This window comes from Rhea americana, unplaced genomic scaffold, assembly GCF_003343005.1.
Source record: "Rhea americana isolate MKP2758 unplaced genomic scaffold, rheAme1 scaffold_50, whole genome shotgun sequence".
Taxonomy (NCBI): Eukaryota; Metazoa; Chordata; class Aves; order Rheiformes; family Rheidae; genus Rhea; species Rhea americana.
This window is the reverse complement of record NW_028186646.1, coordinates 1,607,921-1,627,270: the sequence shown is the minus strand read 5'-3', so window position 1 is coordinate 1,627,270 and position 19,350 is coordinate 1,607,921. Positions and strand designations below refer to the sequence as shown.

General features: G+C 34.1%; 1 protein-coding gene across 4 annotated transcripts in view; it reads left to right on the top strand.

The window, feature by feature from the left end:
* Positions 1–19,350, top strand: part of PFKP (phosphofructokinase, platelet) — a 45,894-nt gene that overhangs the window by 17,639 nt on the left and 8,905 nt on the right. The window contains exons 5-17 of one of the 4 annotated variants that reach the window (XM_085317675.1): positions 2,028–2,193; positions 2,936–2,980; positions 3,078–3,186; positions 3,634–3,729; positions 4,836–4,928; positions 5,339–5,464; positions 6,045–6,109; positions 7,655–7,724; positions 8,942–9,088; positions 9,939–10,009; positions 10,433–10,520; positions 11,467–11,619; positions 17,027–17,179. In XM_085317675.1, the coding sequence (XP_085173801.1) occupies positions 2,028–2,193; positions 2,936–2,980; positions 3,078–3,186; positions 3,634–3,729; positions 4,836–4,928; positions 5,339–5,464; positions 6,045–6,109; positions 7,655–7,724; positions 8,942–9,088; positions 9,939–10,009; positions 10,433–10,520; positions 11,467–11,619; positions 17,027–17,179 (1,382 nt within the window). Of the gene's footprint in view, positions 1–495; positions 565–2,027; positions 2,194–2,935; positions 2,981–3,077; positions 3,187–3,633; positions 3,730–4,835; positions 4,929–5,338; positions 5,465–6,044; positions 6,110–7,654; positions 7,725–8,941; positions 9,089–9,938; positions 10,010–10,432; positions 10,521–11,466; positions 11,620–17,026; positions 17,180–19,350 lie in introns of those variants that run through there. The other 3 variants (XM_085317673.1, XM_085317672.1, XM_085317671.1) reach the window with 3 other exon arrangements.

Below are 19,350 nucleotides of genomic sequence, written 5' to 3'. Positions count from 1 at the left end.
ATGTTATATTGGTATTATATGATATTCAGAGCATGTAAGTACTCTCCTAGCTTCCATCCATTTGTGTCCTCAGGATTTCCTGAGCTAGACAGTGTTAGCAACCCTCAAAGGATTTCTCTTCCTTTAATATATATATGGTCTCCTTAAATGCATACAAAATTTTTGCATGAAAACATTGTGTAGCACGGAATTCTACAGTTTAACTAGATTATGAAGACTATGAAGACTCTTTTCCTTCTGTTTATTTTGATTCTGCTGGCTGCTAGTTTTATTTGATGTCCTCTATTTTGTGTTAGATCGAACAGTAAATGATCGATCCTGCTTCCTCTCTGCATGCCACTCAAGATGTTACAGCTGTCTTATTTTCCCCTTCGTCATCTCTTTTCTAGATGGAAAAGTCCTAGTCCTAGCTTGCTTAGGTGTTCCTTATATGTAAGTTGTTCTGTACCTTTGATCAGCTTTCCACTTCTCTGAACCTTTTCCAGTTCTACCATGTCCCTTTTGAGGTGGGGAGGACCAGACTGCACCCAGTATTCAAGATGAGGGCAAACCATGGATTACACAGTAGTATAATAATCTTTGTTAATCTTTGTTCTCTGTTCCTTTCCTAATATCCTCTAATATTTTGATTTGGGTTTTTTTTGACTGCTACTGAGTATTGAAGCTGATTTATTAATGAAAATAATTTCTTGTAACACTAGGGTTCAAAACAATGATTAAAAATCTTTATTAAAGCATTATTTTGTTTGTGATGTTAGGATACTTTTCTCATGTGTATTGATCTATGCTTATCTACACTGAATTCCATCTGATACTTTATTGCTTACTATATCTTGCAAGATCATTCAGCAGTTCTTAAAAGTCAGCCCACGCCTTAACTACCCAAATAATTTATCAAAAGTTTAATTGGTAAATGTAGCACCTTACTACTCATTCCCTTTTCTAGGATGTTACTGAATATGCTGAACAATACAGATCTTTGTAGAACTCCGTTGGTAACTTTCCGCACCTTACCATTTACTGTAGCCCTTTGTTTCATGTTGCTTACTCCATGCAAAAGCATTCTCTTTCTTATGCTATGGCTACTTACTGTTCCCAAAAGCTTTTGGGGACAGATCTTTTCAAAGACATTTTTGAAATCCAAGTATCCCTTTTTCGTTCATTATTAACTTAGCTAAGGAACTCTAGAAAAGGTTTGTAATAAAGGATTTCCATTTACAAAAGACATTTTTGAGTCTTCTTCAGTATGCTATATTTATCTGTATGGACACTAGTGTTATTTTTTCATTATGATTTCTACTAACTTCTCTGGTGTAGAAATTAAGCTTACTGGTATGTAGTTCTAGAATCCTTCTCTGACTGCTAAAATTTGGCATTTTATTTGCCACCATCCCATCCACAGAGGCTAACACAGTTTTAAGCACCTAAGAGGTTAAGGTATTTCATCCTTGAGTTCCTTGAGAATTCTTGGGTGATTCAGCGTTTTCACTGATGTTCTGGGAGATGCACACTAGGATTTAGAATAGGAGCTTTTCTGCTCTGTTTGCTTATTAATTGTGAAATCAGAGCCTTTCAGTGATGCAGAACATTTTTTTTCCAGAAATTTAATGCTAACCTTTTATTTCTTCTGTTTTTTGATTGTTTGAATACGCCCAGTCACATACAGTTTGCGTCCTTTTGTTTTTTTGGTTACACATCATACACTGAGACTACTATTTGGATGCTATTCTTTAAGTGTGAAACACCAATTTTAGGATTGATCACAAAACTTCATTATCTGTTTATCACTTCGAAATACTGAAAAGCTCTTGTTTCATCTTTTACTGTAAGGAGCTCTATGCAAGGTTCTCATGTGTGGTTGTTTGATTGGCTTTTCTTTTTCGCTTTAACTAACGTTATTATCTAAACGTTAAATGATGTTCAATTAGATATGTTCAGTTTATAAAAACAAGAGACCCTAGCAATAAGTCTAAAATGTGAAAAATTTGTTTCATCTTACAGCTTTTCTTCTGGATATTTCTTTACAGGAAAAATTGATGAAGATGCAGTTAAAAAATATGCTTACCTCAACATTGTGGGAATGGTTGGATCCATAGATAATGACTTCTGTGGCACTGATATGACCATAGGGACTGACTCAGCCTTGCACAGAATCATTGAAGTTGTGGATGCCATCATGACGACTGCTCAGAGGTAAAGTGTGCATATAATAGAAAACTAAAACAAATATACAACTGTTTGCTTCAAATACTAAGTTTCCTATTGCTGTGTGATAGCTGAGGATTTACCTGGTATACGTGATATATATGTGATATTCATAGGCTCTGAATAAAAGTTCTTTTTGGTTGTATTTCTTGCATTTTTTTTTCCTTCCCCTCCTCCCCCCCCCCCATTGTTTTTTTCCTCATTCCTGTTCTGACACTACTTCAAACACCTGAATGTACAGACTGAATCACCTACAGAGTAGACTTTTTAAATATTTTTAATGTTTCCCAGACCTACTGTTCTAGAAAAGATTCAGACACTACTTGAATCTGTATCTTCATATAATAGTATCAAGTAGCCTATATTTGTGTATAAGCTTTCCCTAGATAAAATTCAAGCAACTAAGTATTTTGAACACACAAAAAAGTTACACTATATCATTGCAGCTCTTAAATGATGCATACTTACAGTTACACGTCAAGTGAATGCTTAGCTTTTCTCTCCTGACTACCCRTATGTGYTTTATAAGAAAGTAGCAGAGAAAGTGAATTATGCTATGGCAGATCTATAAAGAAGGAATATGTTTAATAAGGGATTGTATTTTGTTAATGAAGTCTGAAACCAGTATGGTAAACCCAGAATATTGTCTGATACGTGCTGCTAATTGCAGGAATTTGGTTTGAATTTTTGAGTTGCAGTATTGGAGTTCATTATTTTTCCTATTTTACAGCCATCAGAGGACATTTGTCCTGGAGGTTATGGGAAGACATTGTGGGTATGTACTGTCATAAACTATTTGTGTTTAGTGCAGATAAAACTATGAAAAATTAAGAAATCTGAACCGTAATTGTCTAATTACTTATGTTTATTAGGTATCTAGCTCTTGTTAGTGCCTTAGCCTGTGGTGCAGATTGGGTGTTTATTCCCGAATACCCTCCAGAAGAAGGATGGGAGGATTCAATGTGTGTTAAGCTTTCAGAGGTAATTTATTCCTATGTTTTGGATTTTATGTATACCTTGCAAATGCTTATTTAAATCACTCTATACTTTTTTTTTTTTTTTTTTAATAACAATGTTATTAGACCTTTCGGCAAGTCTTTGCTTTTGGCGATGTTTAATCTTAAAAAGCTCCTTTCTAGCCTTCTGCAACTGCTTGAAGAATGATATGATGTACTGTAGTGATTATGTAAGGCTATTTGTATATAACCAGTGTGTACATTTCCTCGTTAATTTGATGCAAGACATTTCACTTTACCCATGTAAAACTCTCTTATGAGGGTAAAATGTAGGAGAACTCTAAAATAATCAAGCATAAAAAATAATTCTACAAATATGTGCAGTTTAAAATGTAACAATTGCTTTCAAATTTGTGTTGTAAGACATTTTAAAACTTTTTTTTATATGGAAGTGCTTTTGTTTTTGTTACAGAACCGTGCACGAAAGAAAAGGCTGAATATTATTATTGTAGCTGAAGGAGCTATTGATTGTCACAACAAACCTATAACATCAGAGAAGGTTAAGGATGTAAGTGTCAACATCTTTATAATGTGATTTCTGCTTTGTCTTTTATTTAGGGCTTGTTAATAAYAACATCCACTTCATGGGTGCCTTAATATATAGGGAATATGAAAATTTCTCAAATKAGTAATTACTATCTGATTTTACTTTATGCTTCTTGTGAAATTTAAATAATAGTCTGTCCCACTCATTGTGAAATAATAATGCCTATGTTATAGAAAGGTGGAGTTTTTTTTATTTTTTTCCCTAAACAGTTACATTGCCAGAAACTTTATTGGTGACTAAGAAACATTTTTTTGGGCTGAAATTACTCTGTTTTTCTTGGAAATGGTCCCTTTTARAAGAGAAGTTGAAAATTCGGTCATTGACAGGAAAGAATTATGAAAATTCGACTTTATATAGGCTTTACTTGTTCTGTTTTTTATATCTATCAGATACTTTTTAGTATCAATAACATGGTGCTCCACTGAGAGTCTTTGACTGTTAATATAGAATTATAGTTTTCCAAAGTCCATATTAAACTGTGCAGTATTAAAGTGAATATACGTTAAATAGCTGTTACTCGTTTATGAAAGAAGAAATGCTTGTTACAGACTCCAGCTAGTTAAAACTTAAAATACACACACACACACACACACACACACACACACACACACTTATTAATGCAAGGAGAAAGACAAACAAAAAAACCTTCTCCAACCTTTTAAAAAATTAACAAAATTAAGGTTACAAGTCTTAACTAAAGTTCTACTCATAGAATCTTTCAGGATATGTAGTGTTGCACATAGATGAAGCATAGAGTAAAGAAAACATACTGAAGTTGAACTTCTTTCAAGTTTTCTAATTATAAGATCTAGGCCTGTTGAGATTGARGAAGGTTGAGAACCATGCATAAAGAAGCCATTGTAACTCTCTGCAGTTAAAACACTGCACTCTAATGATTACATTATTAAGGAAAATGTTCCTCTAGATTAGGAACCTGGAGTTTAATTCTAGGTAGAATTATGTAGAATTTCATTACTTCAATAGCACTTAGAGCACAGTGTAATGCTAATGTATGCATATATAAAATAATGGCTAACAGAACCACTATATTTTGAAATTATTTGCAGCTTGTAGTTCAGCGGCTCGGTTTTGACACTCGAGTAACTATCTTGGGTCATGTGCAAAGAGGTGGAACCCCATCAGCTTTTGACAGAATTTTGGTGAGTGAACCTACAATAACTACTACACATGCTACAATTAGGCAGTTCACTTCTACTCCCTTAGCACTTTTTATTAAAGTTTTGATTCCTCTCCCATCCTGCAAATGAATAATATTCTTCATTTGTTGAATTTGACAAATGCAATTGTTGTCCCGAACTAACTGACTGAAGAGCTCGAGTTTGGAAGAGTGGAGCTTTTGAACAAGAGCAAGCTATAGCAAGGTTAAAAAGCAGAGAACAATCTTGCTTAATTTGTGTATCATACAGTATTAAACAACTTGCTGTAACTTCAGCTACCAAGGAGTAACTGGTTTCATCTTCATTTACAGAGAAATCGTGAGCATTTCTGTGATTGAAAGCCATTTGATTGTGAGCGCTTTCTTGAACACTCAAACACTTTCTGTTTTCAGGCAAGCCGTATGGGTGTGGAAGCCGTACTTGCTCTTCTGGAAGCTACTCCAGATACTCCTGCCTGTGTTGTGTCCCTGTCTGGAAATCAGGCAGTCCGTCTGCCTTTAATGGAGTGTGTGCAGATGGTGAGTTACTGGCAAAGAGCCGGTTTGTTCAACTACAACAAGCCACTGTACACAACAATCAATGGTCTGTTGTAGCTAACACACTGATGGAAATGTGTGTAACACTTATCAGCATTTAGGAATAATGAACTTTAAGCATATTCTGTATGTTATTACTTACTTGCAAACCACGGACAAACAAGAAAGAAGATTTTATTTTTAAATTTGTTTAAAAATAATTTTATTTCAGATCATCTGTCTTTTATCTCTACAACAAATTTCTTCAGACCTTGCATCCATTTGTGTCATACAACAGTCAGGTTTATTCACCAAAACTATTTAATGCTACTTCAACTTAAACACAAGAACAACTGAAAATACAAAATAAATATATTGCCCTTTCATGGAGACCTCTGGTGTCTCTTCTACTCTGGTTTTCTCCTTTCTGCTATGATATGATAAGAGCATCATTAGTCAGATATTAKCATTTTTTAATTTTCACTTTAGAAAGCTAGTTCAGGAAGATCCATTTACAGAAATGTATTAAGTGATTAACTTACTTTTCTTTTAAATAAATTAAATATCAACTACTTCTTTTAAGACTCAAGAAGTACAGAAAGCCATGGATGAAGGAAGATTTGTTGAGGCTGTGAGGCTTCGTGGAAGGTATGGCCCATAATTCATACTAAAGTATTTGTTTTAGCAGAGGGTAAATTGCTTGCTGTTCAGTCAGTGCTTGACGTCTCTACGTCTCTTCCTAAATAATTTAATTTCCTGTCTCTCTCTTTTTTTTGGCAAGTTTTTTTGGCAAGTTTTTTTGGCAAGTTTTTTTGGCAAGTTTTTTTGGCAAGTTTTTTTGGCAAGTTTTTTTGGCAAGTTTTGATTTTTTTTATTGTATTTGAGAAACAGGAGTATAGCTGTTGCAGGAAGAGTTGCTTAAGAACAATATTGAAATTCTTAATTTTATATGTATAAATAAGAAAAAAAGAACAAAAATAAGATGACTAGTTCAGTAATGTATCAGATTCTACTGACTGTTTGATATTAGGATGACTTTCTAGCACACCAAGAAAAGAGCTTCTGTGATGCTTAAGCAGACTGATARGAACCATGTGTATGTTTAAGCAAGATTTTTGAAGTCAATTTCACCTAAGATAAGTCTGTCTGTAGACAGCTGGCAATTTCCAACAGCAGTATTGAAGGGAACATTCTGCAATATTATGTGTTGACGAAGCGTTTTCTGTTTCAAATCATTTAATAATAAAATACTTCATCACAAATCTATAAAACTCACTTGCYTTCTGTAGAGTTGTTTTATATTTTCACAGTATTATCTTACAGACATAGGTGTTTTTTAGTGTTCTTTTTTCAGATATTAAAGAAAAAACAGTAAAAACAGTAATAACATACTGGCCCTTATATTAGAGAACTGTTTCTAAAAACTTCTTTAATTCGGCTAGAGGTAAGGTTGGTTGATCAGACTACATGTTACGCAGTATTTTCAGCYAAGGATTTAGCAAGTATACAGTCTTCATCCTTAAAAACCTGTTTTACTTGTTAAGATAGTACTATTTATATAGAGTAATTACTGATAGTTGCAAGAAAGAAGATTAAGATTTTTTTAAATCCAGCATTGTAATGGAAGTTGCTGCATTTGGTATTATTTGCATTCAGGTTTAATATCATATATGGAAGGGCAGTTTTTATGTAGAACTTGCTTTCTTTTWCACTATATAAATACAGTAATTTTAAATATGTGGCATGTCCTCACATCAACAGAACACATGAAAAATCTTAATGGTCTTTTTTGGAGATAAACACGCAAAGCTTGTCTGTTCATCTCAATTATGAACTTGCAGGTCTGCCATAGAAAATGGGATAGTGTTCTATTGATGAATTTTCTGGACATAGTGTTGCTTTGGTYGTGGATTTGGAAGTTCAAGTCTAAAGGCAGTTTGAAAAAAAAGAGAGATCCTTCTTCTAAAGGATCATTTTTGATTTTTAAAAGAACTTTTTGTAAAGGCAGAATATTGGTTTTGCAGTTTCTATGCTAGGAAGTCAACCTAATTAAGATCTCAGATTTGTATAAAGAATTAACATTTCTAATACTTTTTATCAGTTTCTGAAAAAATCAGTAGTTTCTCTCAAATAATGATGAGTTGAAAGTTGCTACTGTTGATGTTGTTATTGTTGTTCTTAATATTTATATAGGAGCTTTGAAAACAACCTTAACACCTACAAATTACTTTCACATAAAAGACCAGATGCTGAGCTTCCAAAGGTAAATTACAATCAACCATTTTAATTTGGAAAAAAAAAACTATATAACATGTTGTGGAAACTTAATTACAAATGAAAGAAAACCTATCAAAAGCCTTTTAAAGGGACTACAATAAAATACCTCAAATTAAAGTTWTTTTTTTGATTATATTTTTATAGTATTTACATTTTATATATATCTATATCTATCTATCTATATAAGATAAATAATATTTACACCTGTACACCTAAAATAAGTATATAGACTAAAGCTATTTTGGTAGTATTTTTAGCAGTATTTCATAGCTATAATGTGTGAATATAGACATTTGGAATGTTCAGACTGTAGTGCTTACATCCATTTACACAGAATTGTTTTAACTTGAATAGAAGTGATAACTAACAGAAATAAATGTATATACACGTTATATACCAAAAATATTCGATCTTTTTCTTTTATGCAGAATCTTCTCTTAAACTACTTGTGGTTAAATTACAAATGTATATTTGATGTCTCAGGCTTTTCYGTTGGAATTACTGCAACATATATAGAGCATTTACATGGGTCATGTTAAATTTACAGGAGGAGAGACAGTATAAACACAGTTAACTTTAAGTCAGCAGGAAATACTTTAAAATTTGTCACAGTGTAATATCGGAACACTTACTATATATGAACATTGTGAAAGATCTGAGTGCTYCTGTTTACTACTCTTGCCAGTCAGTCTAAAAACCTGGCTGATGTTGTAATTTAAAAGTTATCATTGTTCTGCTTTGTGTATTAATCGATGAAATATGCTCAATTGCCTTGTTGTTTGAACTAATCGAACTGGTTCCTATGTTTTTCTTGGCTGCCTAWGGCGTATCTTGCAACAAACTACTTCTTTGATAATATGAAACCGGTTGGATAACTTTGATCGCATTTCTTGAACCTAGCTGAGCTATAATATAAAAACCTGAATGACTTGACTGGCAAATCAGATGAAACTGGTGAAAAGTCTTAAACAAACAAAAATTAAGATTGTCTTCTTTTACTGTTTGTTTCTATGTAGTGTTCCACAAATGGAACAAATAAGTTTATGTACCTTCTAGCTGACCTTAAATTTTGCATGGTTCCAGGAGATCTGAAAACTACTCTAGTACATTCCAGTATTTAGCATCTGCATATGTCGGAAAAATCAAACATGATGTACAAATGAAAGTGTTATTAAAAATTGTTATTTTTTTTTCCTTTTGCAGACTAACTTTAATGTGGCAGTTTTAAATGTTGGTGCTCCTGCAGCTGGAATGAATGCTGCGGTGAGGGCTGCAGTAAGAGTTGGCATAACTGAAGGCCATAAAATGTTTGCTGTCATTGATGGATTTGAAGGTTTTGCTAGAGGGAAGGTTAGTATTACATGTGTGGATAATACAGTACTGTGTATCCCTGTCCACACCACCACCTCTGTCACCTTCCTTGAAGGAGCGTTTTGTGACATCATTGTGAGGAACTGATTCTAGAGACTTTATTTCACAAAAGTATGCGTTGTGGCAGTATTTATAAATTGTAACAGTATTTCTAAATTCCACAAATTATATGTAGATTCATTTATCTTTAGTGTTGCTAATCACTTGCTGTAGAGAGACAAAATTAGTTCAGAAGAATCTCACCCTCAGTGTTTGGTCAATATTACATTTTACCATATAGTAAGTTTTCCACAGAACCACTGATTCTGTGCAGTGAGTTGTTGCATCTGTTTTCCTTTGCTGTAAGGAGCATCCAGTGGTGCTTTTTAAAGGTGTTTTTCCRGATTAGTTAGTTTCTTCTGTTCCTCTGCTTTAAATGCTGGGTGTCAGTCAGTGTTCTAAGGAGAAAATGAATACAGGACCTGTCCATTTCTACTCCCTGGTTTGCCTAGATGGAGCCATAAGTCCCCAAACTAAGCTCAAAGATGTAGTTTTAGATTTTTGTTTCATCTCCAGTAAGAGACAATTTGAAAACAGGATCATGTGATGCATCCTACCTCCTTGTTTGCTCCTGACCTGAAGGAAGAAGAACAAATAGACAAAAATGGGATGAGAGAAGTTCATGAGAACTTAAGTTATGCTCTTGGTACTGTGTATTTTTTGTCAGGTTATTAATGGGTGCTGCCAAAACATCTTTACCTTAAGCAATACTTGGCAGTTGCTGCATATCAAGAGAAGGAATAACTGGATAATTATTTAACAGAACCTCCTTTTTTAACTTTAATTCAAGATAAAGGAAATCAGCTGGGGAGATGTTGGAGGCTGGACTGGTCAAGGAGGATCAATTCTTGGTACAAAACGGTAATGTCAGTGTTTTGGTCAATTGTTATGTTGAATTCTAGTATGCTATATACCCTGCATATGATTTTGTGCTCTTTTCCTTCCATGGAATGCTTTAAATCTTTTAATTTTTTTTAAGTCATCAAGTTCAAACTTTGTATTTTGATATTGAAGTATCAATTCTGAAGAGAATGGAAACAGGAATCTGAAYCTCCACTGAAAAATTCCTTATGGTCCTTAAGACTTATAAGGATTTCACAACTCTTCATTTCTTCACTGGTGACATGATTACTTACTGACAATCAGGAAGGAGTACTTGTATCGATAGATAAGTAAAATTAAAACTATTTCATTGTTGTCTGAGAGTTTACTTTTTCAGCTTAGTAGTTATTGTTACTGCAGTGTCTATATTTTTACCTTTCCTCTGGCTTAATTATTTTTTAGTACTCTTCCTGCAAAATATTTGGAGAAGATCGCTGACCAGATGCGCACTAACAACATTAATGCCCTAATGGTTATTGGTGGATTTGAGGTACATAGAAATTTCTCCTTATGTCTTAAGTAGAACAGAATTTCTAACAAAAAGAATAGACTGTTTTTTCCCCAAACTTCATGTAAAATGTTTAGTTACTACTATATTTGATGTTACAGCATTAATATGCTGCAATATCATTAACAGCTTTTAGGATCAGAAAYGTGTCAATTGCTGATTTATATGGAAAGCAAACATTTGAGATAATCACTRGTAACTGCAAAATGAGGTGTGTTAAATGGATAAATGAGGTGAGATTTATTTAAAAAGTAAAGTTTTTAATGATTTCCTCAGTGCAAGTTCCAGATAATGTATTAATACTTAGAACATGCCTGTAGCAGTTCTTAAGCTTTAGCAATAGTTGTACTTTGGTCCCTTGTTTAAGCCACTTGTTCTCATATATTGTATTTCAAAATCTAAGTAATCTAGAAATGTATTTCTATTTTAACCAAAATATTTATTTGTGAGATCTTAATTCAGGAAAGTGTTTGGGCAGTTCTTCCCCAGGAATAACATACTTAAATACTTTTTGATCAGGAATAGATCATGCTTCCCTCACCCAACCACCTTTTTTCCCCCACTCACCTTGTTAGGTATAACCCTAATTCAGTAATATTAAGATTTTAAAAGGAAAGAAACAGTACCTGAAGATTGGGAAACTAGTCTGTAGTGTATTTTTGTCCTGTAAAAAACATTTGGGTCTGTGTAAATTATGTACTCCCTTGCAAATGAAAATTTTATTTATTGTTTGTTTTTAAARTTATGCCTATTTTTAATGCTTTCTTTTGTGTGTATATATGTTAGATTTTAGCGGTTCTTTAATGCTTTGACTTGGAAGTGTGCTATGGTAGAAATGGCTCCCCCTGTGGCCCTTCCCATTTTGTCATTCCAACCTTGCCCTTATTTTATTCATCCTAATTTTTCACCCGATGCCCGTGCCCAACAGGCGTACCTCGGACTTTTGGAATTGTCAGCGGCCCGAGAGAAATATGATGAATTCTGTGTTCCAATGGTTATGGTTCCTGCAACTGTATCCAACAATGTACCGGGTTCAGATTTCAGCATTGGTGCAGATACTGCTCTGAACACTATAACTGATGTAAGTCTATTCTGGTGTGTGCACTTTTTAACAAAGCAGTTCTGGTTAAAACTAACTAAATTGGCTAGAACTGGATATTTTTATAGACCAGAACTTTGGAAATATAATCTGGAAAATAATGCAGTTACTTGATACAGCCACCTTTATGATACTCTTTAAAAAGAGAAGTCTCAATCACTTCTATTAGGTTTCTTCTGAAATTACAGCAATTTATTCTTAGGTTTTGTACTTTAATGCTTTTGGATTTGTAAACTACTAATTAGGATTATATACATTTACTTTATGTGGAGGAAAGGAACCTAAAGCTAAGACCTGATAATTTGATGCACTATAGAAGAAGAAAAAAAAAATCTATATAAAATATTAGAATACCCTAACAAATATTGAGTTAACATTCCTCTGTGCAGGACGAGGTCATTATTTATACAACAGTTTCTTTAATAATAAGAAATAGCTGTGATCTGCTAATAAAACAGTTTTAAACAAAAAATTGAGATATGTTATGAAGCATTAAAAATATCCAGTAGCATAATGTAAACTAAAAATGGATCAATTAATACTAACCTCAGTTGGGAAGAAGTAACATTATTGACTCTTATGCAAAATTAAATTAGATTTTTGTCATTTGCGCATTTGCAATTATCTGAATTGCTTAAGAAATAGCAATTCATTATATTTCTGCAAAGAAGAGCCATTCTGTTTCTAAATTTCTAAGTTTTGTCCACGATGTAACCACAGTAATATTAAATTAAAAAGAAAAGTTTGAAAGAAGCATAATCTGTAGGTGCAAACACATGTTGCAGATACATTTGCGGAGTATAATAAAGCATTTTACTACTAAATAGTAGTAAGTCAAATAAAGCATTTCCCTTTGAAATAGAATTTTCATTTTCATTATGAAGTAATTCAGTACCTTCTCTATAGCATGTTTACTGAATTACTGTGTTAGAAAACTGCACATTCCACTACTTGATTTTTGTCATCGGTCATGTTGGAGCCAGCATGTAGTTTGTTTGGTTCCTCCTGCCCCCAGATTATACATATTGACCTGCATTCTAATAAATGAAAAACAGTGAGCATGATGGTCATGCAGAGAGGGAATAGAATTTCACATTGCTTTTGAAAATGAAACATCAATTCTTATTTTACTTTGACCATTTGAAAGATTCCTCAAATCCTGTCAACTCCAAGAGCACTAACATAACTTTTGCACTTGTTGCTTTTGTTTACCTTATTGACACAAAAATATTTACTCTTGGTATAATAAACCTTGAGTTGTGAAATTCCAGTTTCCCTAACACCACTGGGTTTTTTTAGAACACTGTAAGCTAACTAAAATTTTTCTTGAAGGTACTCTTTATACACAATCTAAGTTATAGAAATTGACCTTGTTTCTGGTTCTGGTAAATAAAAATATCTCCAAAATGATTGATAACAAATTAAGGTGAGTAAATAAAATAATTGTGCATAACACCTGCTTTTCTTCTCTTCTACATAAGCTTTGTGTGTTTATCTAACTACCTTATTTTTGTAGGCTATTTCATGTAGCACAAAAATAGTATAGTTTTTGTTGTGTTTTGCTCTATACTTAGGTTTCTAGATATTCTCTCTGTCTTCATTAGATGGCAAATTGTCAGTGTCTCCTTATTTTTCGTACCGTAGTTGAACAGATTTCCATCTTGATAGTATTTACTAATAAAAGCTTTTGTACTGTTCTTGCATTTGATTTTGACCAGATTTTTCTCTGAAATAAATATGAAATATAATTGCTTTGTAAGATTTGGATTCAGASCAACGGAAGACTGAGACCTCTTTTTGGGGGTGGAGCAGCAGGGGGAGAAGACCTTTTGTTGTGGAAATACTTGTATGTCATTTTCTCTTTGGTTCTTTGAACATATTCCACTCAAACTGGTAATGAAAAATGGATCCTTTCATTCTTAGGTTATATGTTCAGCTCAGGCAGTAGTGATACTGCCCTCTATTAAATGTGATTGATAGCCTCAAAACAAGTCATATAAATGACTGGTAAAAAGAAGTAGCAAATGGATATGAATGTCCATTGTATTTTAGCTTACAGTATTTTTATTTCTATTTCCAACACTGGATGAATAAACTTGCCGTAGTTCTCAATAATATCAGATTATCACCTCTTATAAACATCAAAATGTCACCACATTGTCACAGTTCTGCTGTGGTACTGTTCTTACTTCTGTGTCCATGCTCTTGACAAGTTTCAGTAAGGTAAGTACATACTTTCCTGTTGGGCAATGAGGCCTTGTTTAGAGTTTGGCATTACTACACACTTCTTAGTGTTAAGCTGCTTGCAGCTTGTCCCAAGCATGTAAATRGTACCTTGAGACTAAGTCATATTTACAAATATGATGTGTTACAATGCTCCATTTAGATAGATATGGTAGTTAGTTTGACACCAGTTGTTTCTTACTTGGTAGAATCAGTAGTATATGATCTGTAAATAATTACATGGATACAGAACTTCTGAATTAGAGGTCAGGTGAGAACATGCTTTGCCCTAATCGTAGGTTACAGATAATACTTAATGACTAAATGTAGATTTTTATAACCGACTCTGTGACTGGCTTGAAATTCTCCATTTTTTTTCCATTTTCATTGTAAAGTTGCAGACTTGAAATAAGTTAGTGTGGAATTCGACTTGGAATTCGACTTGTCTTTCGAATAGTGTTTTAAATTTACATTATGCTGTACTTTTAAGTTCAGTTTTCAGAATGTCAGTGCAAACAATTGTCAATGAAAATTGCACAATATAAAATACCTGGGGAAGGCTGYAGATATCAGAATGAGAAGTCAATATACCTAGGGCTTTTATGTCTAGATTGACATAATGGATTATTCAGAAGTGCAGAATAAAAACATGAAGACTTCTGTGAGAAGAAGCATCAGTAAAATAATAGACAAAAATATGAATATTCTCAACTTCATGTCGCTGATGTAGTGAAATGCTTAACATTATTAATTTGGCTAGACCTGCAGAATACAGCCCAAAAGAAATGTTCTCTGTTGTTCTTTTTCTTCTTTCTTATATAATCATAAAGGCTAGAAGTTCTTCCGAAATGAAAACTGGCTTATTTATTACAAACACTCATCAGGAAGAAGGTTTAGCAGTACATTTTGCACTGATGGAAATAAAAACAAAACTAGAAATCTACTCTATAATTAAGTAGTATATGTAAAAAAAGGAGGCTCTTTCAGCTACAGAATGTTGTAAGAGAGTGGATGAAAACTTAATTGGAAAACAAAGCCTACTGATTGGCTAGAAGATGCTTACAGAAGAATAAATCAGAAAAAGGTATGGAAGAATATAGATTTGATTCAGGAGATGGAGAAGTAAAAGGGGAATGGAAAGAAAACGTATCAGCTGGAGATGGGGGAGCAGGAGAACTGAAGACAAGAAGAAGCTAAAACTCCCAAACATGTGCCTTTGGCAGTCTACTTTTTCCCTTCCTCAGAAGGAAGGGTGCAAGTTGATGAACTAGTTYRWCARCTWAAGAGTCAGAGCCACAAGAAGACCCTTCCTCGCTGTGGAGTAAAGGAAACTACAGTTAGATTGCCTTAATGCAGTCTCCATACAGTTCCTTTGGAAGTTCCCACCTCCCAGAGCTGGTACTAGCACACATGACTACACACTAATCCAGACTAGTGTTCTGAACTGGTTCAAAATTAATCCAGACAAATTAACAACTAGTTAAACTTTCATCCAGTGCAGTTTTGGCAACAGCTAGCTGTGGGCTAGGGCRGTTAATCCATCTCTTTGAATAGCAGTTTACATGCAGATCGACATGAAGTTAACACCACGCAGTCTGTGCTTGACCGCAGGGATTTTTACAGTGCCTTTTTGGTTACACCAATACCTTTAGTATTAATAATAAGAATATGGAAAGGTTAATCCATATTATTAACATGATACAGTATTCCCTCATGGTCTTGATCCAGCCTTCCTTAAAAAAAAAAATTAAATTTTAAAACCACTGATGAATTCCTTGTCCTTCGAAATTGTTAAATCTATCCTTCATTGAAAGTGGTTTCCTGTTTCACTGCAGTGATGTGAAGATGTTGCATATAATCATCTAATGCTTATGCTGGGTGAAGGTATAATCTTTGGATATGTTTGCTAAAATCACTTGCATCAAATGAAATGATAATATTTAATGCAAGGAAAACATATCTTACACTGCAGACTAACTGTGATGGTTATTTCTCTAAATCTTCTTTCAACACTTTGACTAAGACCTCAGTATAAAACTTTTCAGWGAAACTCATCAGTGTTTTGCAGATCGCCAGGAAACCTTGCAGTGCTACCAAACCACTCTGTGCATTTCTTTATTTTTTAATAATAATAAAAATTCAAAGCAGCCTKACTGAGCTGGATTGGGTTAGGTAATTGCTGCTTTGAGAAACTGAGAAGGTTGGACTTCTGTGAACATCAGTCTTTTCTGGGAGAAAGAGATGATTGACAAAAAAGGAATATACTGTGTGATTAGACTTTCTTGTGTAGAGTCATTACATAGGTGGCAATTTTTTAAACTTCCTATCATGACAGATGGTAAAAATTAGTTTATATTTGGAAGAACTGGAATAATACAACTAAAACAGATTTACTCAGTTAAGCTATACAATCCTAACACTTATGTAGTATTTTGATATCTATTAGAAACATCTAATCCATTTTACATACTACACTTACTTTGTAGTGTTCRTAATCCTCCCAGAAACTTATAGATGCTTCTCTCAAATCTTTAAAACGTACTTGAAAACTTTAACTCATCCATGTGCATGTGTGAGGTTGTTGGGTGGTTCTGGCCGTAAATCAAATTTATGGGCTTAGGAGTAGATATGTGGTGTTCATAGAATCTTGGAAGTCATAGGGTAACCTATTTCCAGTCAGATTAAAAAAGAAAAAAGTGTCTTGACCTTATAGGATAACAGTTTTTAAAAAGCAGCTTTCCTTACAGTAGTGTGTCTCTAAGCATTTCCTTCAGATTGTAGATGTTTTGGTAGTTAATGTCTTTCTCAACTGATTAGCATATGTCAAACTTTGTTCTTTAAGTGACTTTTTGTAGAATGACTTTCAAACTGCCTTTCTGCTGTTTCTGCTCAACTGCTTCAGATCTGCATGCTGTGCACATTTCATATTCACTGTGTATTAACCTGGACTAATTTTTTGAATTTCTTCAAAGAGTATTGCACCAATGCAACCCTAGTGCACTGTTGTGGGATGTGCAGGATCTCTTCTTCCCTTTCCCCGGGAATCTCACTAATTTTACTCATTTGGGCCAATGGACAGCCAAATTTCCCATCACATGCAAGGAGCCATTAGCAGAACAATCCAAAGACAAGGAATGTGTTGCTAATACTTGTACCACTGCTTCAGGCGTATGAAAGTTGTCTGCAGTTACATGAGGCACGTTCCCGCTTTGAGGAGTTTTGCGTACCTATCTGTGTGTTGCCTGCTACTATTAGCAACAATGTGCCAGGCACAGACTTTAGCATTGGTGCTGACACTGCCCTGAATGCTATTGTGGAGGTAAGACTGTGTATCTTTTAAAAACTAAGGTAATAAAATATGTAACTTAAAGATATCTAAAGACCTTGAAATGTCTAATTTTCTAAAATAATTTACTGTTATTGAAATTCTGTTTTTTATAATTTTTAGACTAATTTAAGGATTAATGTAATTTTAATTACCTTGGATGTTTATAGTTTGGGGCTCTGTTTTGTTGCCCAAGACTGATGTGTTAGTGTGTAAGGCATTGGCTTTTAYTCTTAGAATAAAAGCCAATACTCCATTTTGATTTTGTTCTGTCTTAAGTAGTTCCCTAGCATTAAAGACGAAAACACGTTTTATAAATGTCACATTTGCTGAACAGGCTAATGGCTGAGCTCTCGGGCAACAGAGCATTTTAAATATGTGGTTAACACTAAACGCATGAATAATTCGATAGACTGCATTAATCTTAATGTGTGTTAAATGTATATGAAAGGAAGGGTATAAGCATTGAAGTCCTGTCATTGATGCCTGTAAACAGTTTGGAGCCAGAATTTGCTGTGAATGAAGTTTTCCAGTTCACTCGCAACAAGCCCAGTCCTCTAGTTTTAGTCTTCTGTAACTTTTTTTTTCTCCTCCTTCCTCCCCCTAGCTATAACTGCTATATGAGGTCTAAATGATCTACTGTTCCACTGAGGTCTATTGCAAATGAATGAGTTAATCCCTACACTATGCAATTAGCTTTGAGATTTTTCCTAACCTTCCATTCATATAAAGAAYTACAAAGTAATTGGCCAAGAAAGTCTGATTTCAGAGTTAGGGCTTTGAGAAACGCAGATTTGCTTTCCTGCTCTGATACAGAATTATTTACTTACACAGATTGAAAAAGCTCCATTAGTAATTTGAAAGAGAGCTATATCAGAATACCTCATGGCTTCATGAGTGGGAGATGCATTACACGTCTCCAGGATGCAGGCAGCCCTGGTGCTGCTCCTGAGCACAGATAAGAGTAAGGTGGACGCTTGGAGCTTTCACTTCATTTTGCCTTCAGGGAAATACCACATGTCAGTCTTAAAACATCCTGATTCCACTAAGATGAAGAATGGATAAATAGCAGCAATACAGTCATATGCAGGACACAAGTACTTTTACCACTTCACTATCTGTTTCCCTCCTACCTGCTTGCAAATGTCATGTTCTAAGCAGTATGAGTGATATCACTAGAAGCCTTTAACAGTGATTCACCCTGTCAAAATATGAAAGAAGAAAAAGTGATTGTACATATATTGCTGCTTCCTCATTTCACTGTTTTATTATTTTCATTCCAGTTTGTAGAGCTTTTAGTAATGCTCTAGTTTAAAAAAATAGATACAACTATTTAAATTCGTTAAAATTAAGATGTTTTGTTTAGGCCCAAAATAGAATAAATTTAGTGGGGGGGTTGAGTATCAGATTTTCAAGGAAGCTAGCTCAGTTCATATGATGGCTCAACCTGCAATTGAATTCCAGAAAGTACTTTAAGTCATCTTGCCAGCATGTCTAAAACTTTTGGCCTGTCCAGCCTGTGGAGTAGCATATGAATTGAAAAGAACAAAATAAACAAAAAGACATGGTCAAGACTAAATTACAAAGCAGAATTTTGTTTTGAATGTGGTCTTTGCTTAGGAGGGTCAATCAAGTAAATACTTGCTGCCATTTTTTCATAGAAAGCAAGTTAAATGATAGAAATTAATACAGGTGGTGTAAACAGAATTAGTTCTGTTTGCAGGTAGTACCTTTTTACTGTTAAATCTAACATTGTGGTTTCTAATCTTTTTTTAGGGGTGTTATTTTGCATATTTGGTTGTTACTGATTTAAGTTCATCAGGAAATTTGTCAGAACGTATTTTGTGGAGCTGGAAGGAGGGGAAACTTACTTAGGAGAAAAAGAGGGCAATGGGGAGGAGAAAAAGAACAGAGAAGAATTTGAGATTCAAACTTGTTACCTGATTCAACTCACTACAAAGTTTCAAAAAAGCTAGTTAGCATATGGACAAGCCGCAGAGGGCTGCTACCACCTTCTGACAGCAACAGCCTTGAAAAGCTTTCCTCAGCTTCTTGAAAGCTGTTCTCATAACCATGAGTTAAGAATATCTACTTTTATAACAGCTGCATATTTTTCCCTGAAAATACCTTAGTGCTGTAAATAATCCTGAAATATTTCTTTCCTA